This window comes from Cicer arietinum, chromosome 7 (assembly GCF_000331145.2).
Source record: "Cicer arietinum cultivar CDC Frontier isolate Library 1 chromosome 7, Cicar.CDCFrontier_v2.0, whole genome shotgun sequence".
Taxonomy (NCBI): domain Eukaryota; kingdom Viridiplantae; phylum Streptophyta; class Magnoliopsida; order Fabales; family Fabaceae; genus Cicer; species Cicer arietinum.
The window spans coordinates 15,470,388-15,474,456 of record NC_021166.2 but is presented as its reverse complement, the minus strand read 5'-3'; the positions used below and the strand labels follow the sequence as shown (position 1 = coordinate 15,474,456).

The 4,069-nt window shown below is 34.9% G+C and overlaps 1 protein-coding gene across 1 annotated transcript; it reads right to left on the bottom strand.

Annotated features, from left to right (window-relative positions):
• Positions 1-1,029: 1,029 nt before the first annotated feature.
• On the bottom strand, positions 1,030-3,874 carry LOC105852491 (uncharacterized). The gene is made up of 4 exons (XM_073363483.1): positions 2,637-3,874; positions 1,382-2,543; positions 1,179-1,278; positions 1,030-1,049 (listed from the first exon to the last, which is right to left on the bottom strand). Exons 1-4 carry the CDS (start codon positions 3,872-3,874, stop codon positions 1,030-1,032), a joined length of 2,520 nt encoding a protein of 839 aa, XP_073219584.1.
• Positions 3,875-4,069: the final 195 nt, after the last annotated feature.

Sequence of the window (4,069 nt, the reverse complement as noted above, 5' to 3'; positions counted from 1 at the left end):
TATTGATTTAGCTCGTTGTCGACACTATTCGTGGGCTGCCGCGGCATTGGTTTTCCTTTATGAGAACATGGGAGATGGGGCTGTCCACGACACTCGACAGTTAGGAGGTTACATGATCCTTTTACAGGTATTGACATTTATTTAATTATTTTATTTATTAAGTTGTATTATTTTACTTATGTATTTAAATTAAGTTGTATTATGTTACTTATGTTGCAGTGCTGGATCTACGAACACTTCCCTAGGATCTGTAAGCGGGGCGATAGAGGTGCGGTTCCTGCACATCTTCCAAGAGCATGTAGGTGGATTGCAAAACATGCTGTTGAAGGTGGATTAGTGACCTATCGGCAGAGACTTGATGCTTTGTTGCTTGATGATGTACTGTTTACACCATATGATGATGATCGAGCTAATCATCCGTTTGAAGATATTTCGATGTTCTCTGGTTATCTTCGATGTGGTGGAGTCTCAGTCCCATATTTGCCGGAGTGATGTCTTCGACAATTTGGTCGTATTCAGTGCATCCCGCATGATGTTCCTCCTAGGCCCCCCAGTATAGATTGGGTGTGTCAGACTACTATGCAGTCATCTGTATCTGCGTTTCGGAGGCTATATCATGTTGCGAGTTTTCCTGGAGAGGTCACTGAGGACTATTATCCATGGTACATGTCTGTGTCACATCCTCTGATCATTCCTCGGTCTACTGCACATGCGGGTACATCCTCTGAGCATCCATCTCACCATCCATCATCTGCTGCACATGTGGGTACATCATCTGCTGCACATGCTGGTCCGTCATCTTCTGACCGAGATCGTAGAACAGTTGAGCTTGTACGTAGAGGCATTAACTTGGTAGAGCCGTTTAGTGAAATTTATGAGATTTTAAGTGAGTTATGTCTTATATACGATGTTTAGTTATTTGATATATTTTGTGTTATGTGTTATGTACTGTAATTTGATATATTTTGGGATTATGTGATATGTTTAGTGATTGTGTTATGTGTTATGTTAATTCGCATTTATTTTAAGTTAATTCATAATAAAAGATACTGAAAATGATAAAACAAGATATTATAATAATCCATAAACAGTGATACACAACATATTCTAATCTTCATTTAATGAAATACAAGATGATCTGATAAATGATGGATCAATGCGTTCCCAATGCTTCATACGTGCTGCATAAGCTACTTCCCAACCCTTTGCTGTGTCACTACAAAAGTCTTTCCATTTTTGTGACGTAGGTGGCAAAGGACAATCAGACTTCAATTTGATCTGAATAAAAAAAAATGTTACAAATTAATTTATCTGAATAATAAATGTTACAAATTAATAAATTTTTTAACATTAATTTAACAACATTAAGTATTAATTTTACCTGTACCCAATGATTCTCGTTAACAAATCCAATTGCTATTAATGAGTGAACAAAGGTCTCTTTCGATGGTGATTTGTTTAGCGGGAAAAATGTCATATTCAGATTACGAGACAACGACACCAATATGACATTATATAGTGTTGCTATCACGTAACCCAAGTCTGGTAAAGACATCCACTTATCTTTTCCTTGAGCACCCAATTTTGATATTTTCAATGAGTTCCGCACTGATTCAACATTGTCATCAAAAACATTAGAATAAACATCTTTATGTAGACCAATCTCTTTATCCAATTGTGATCGAACTAAAGCCCAAGATTCTTCGGTCCAACCTAGCAATGCTGCAATTGCACGAAACCCACAATTTCCATCAGCCACAACATCTACTATGTCCTCAATATACGGACGTATATAAGTAGGAAATTGTGTCTTAAAAGAATGCTGAGATGATTGAGATTGTTGCCTTGCAGAACGTTGAGATGATTGAGATGGTTGCCTTGCCTTTGCAGATTCTTGAGAGGCATCAACATACTCCCAATATGAAGGATCACGAGGAGTATCAAATTCTTTTTTCTTTTTACCAGCTCCTTTGGTTCTCACTTCCTCTGGTGGTGCAAGTATTGATGTGGTATGTGGAAATACAACTTCACGCACCTTTGCCTTGAATATCCTTTGACTTATAATATCGTGTGTCTTCATGTACGCTTTCATTGCTTCCAACTCTTCAGAAAAGTCATAATCTGATAAAGATTCTTCATCCTCTAATTCATGTGCAATGCTTAACTGTTTCCAAAAATCATGAATGCTATCTAAAGGGATAGCATTACCATTTATCTGCAACTTAGCCAACTCACAAGCACATGGTAATCCATGAGTTGTTCTAATTGAACAACCACATTCTGTTTTGTTAGTGCCTACAATCTTCACCCTTTCCAACTGGTTATCAATTAATTTCATACACTTTCTTGATACACAGTGATGTAGATTTTGAAAAAATTGTGAATTATACCCGTGCTCAACATCCTTGATGGTTTTCTGAAAAGAAGACTGAATGATACATATTTGGTTCTTCAACATCATATTCACTGCATCCCAGCTTTTACACAAATCACCAAAACTAGTTTGAAGCATGTTTTTCAATCTCCAATGAGCAGACTCAACTCTACAAATAAATTAAATAACACAAATTAAAACAAATCACATAAACTAGTAAATCATGTTTGCTAAAACAACACAATTCATATTTTAAAAATACCTGTTAGATGTTGTGTTCCCCAAATGCATCACTCTATTGGTCCAAACGTTGACAAACCTTTCTTTGTAAGGTGTTAACCATGAATCTTTCACATAATCAACAAAAAGAATAATATCGGCACACAATATCTCAAATTGTTGCAAATGATGATCATACTCTTCCACACTAGTCGAATAGACAATCTTTTTCCATAAATCCATTACTTCTTCTTGTCTATCCTTTTTGACATATTGTTTGCATCTTGCCCCAACATTTTTTTCAATATGAAAACGACATAGCAAATGTATTGAAGTAGGAAACACAACACTAATCGCATTCATCATGGCAAGATCTCTATCAGTCACAATAACTTTAGAAATCAAAGACTCAGATTTGAACAACATTCGTACCTTCTCAAATGCCCAGATGAAGTTATCTTGTCGCTCTTTTTCCAAATAAGCAAACCCAACTGAAAATGTCAAACTAGTAGAAGTGACACCGACTATTTCAAGTAATGGCAACCGATATCTGTTTGTTTTGTATGTGCTATCACATATCAAAACAAAATGAAATGTGTTTAACAACTTTATACAGTCAGGATGCGTCCAAAAAATATCTCTCAAAATATCAGAATTTTCCCGTCTTCTTGTCCAATGCACATAATTTTCTTGTTGTATTAACTTCAACAGATGCTGCATTTCTGTGTACGGACCTCTCAATGATGATCGATAAGTACTCCTTGCTTTATATATTTGACTGGGAATAGTGACATTGGTTTCATTTCTCACTTTCAAAGCATTTAGAATGAATCTGGGTGCAAGCTTATACTTTGTCATATCATTGACAAATTTCCTCTCTTCTTCGTTTAAACGCCCCAAATAGGAATGACCGGTTACAGTATCAAGTAATTCATGATTGTGTGTCCCACAACGAACACTAATTTTCCATCCTTCACCGACACTTAATGGTACACATCTGAGAGTAAATGGACAGTTTTCCTTATGAGAGCAAGTTACTGATTTTTTTGATTCTGATTTATATCTTCCACCTCTTTCGCATCCCAAAATCAATTTGTCTTTTCTTCCCCTAATTCCGTTTGCTTTATCTGATCGAATGGTAACAATTAAAATTCCATTTTGTCTTCCAATCGCTTTTGCCCATTCAAATACAGCTTCTCGAGAAGAAAATACCTGCAAAATACGTTTCAAATAAAAATTAACTATATAACTATAAGAAATATTTAATTGGTGATGATTCATCAGTAGTTATAATAATACCTGATCAGTGGTGAATTTTTCTGTAGTATCTATAACATTTTTTGAAGCAGAAACATCAACTCTACTCATACCTAATTTCAAAATTAGTAACAAATTTAATTAAAAATAATATTCTAAATATTGAATTTAAAAAAAAATTAAAAATAATTTCTAACATAAATATTGAATTTAAAAAAA

Excerpts from the sequence above, each read along its gene's own strand:
- LOC105852491 (XM_073363483.1), bottom strand. The coding sequence starts at position 3,874 with ATGAATCATCACCAATTAAATATTTCTTATAGTTATATAGTTAATTTT. Across the intron at positions 2,544-2,636 it reads GGGAACACAACATCTAACAG|AGTTGAGTCTGCTCATTGGA; the intron begins GTATTTTTAAAA and ends ATTTATTTGTAG. Across the intron at positions 1,050-1,178 it reads GGAAGTAGCTTATGCAGCAC|TATCTTTTATTATGAATTAA; the intron begins GTATGAAGCATT and ends TATCATTTTCAG.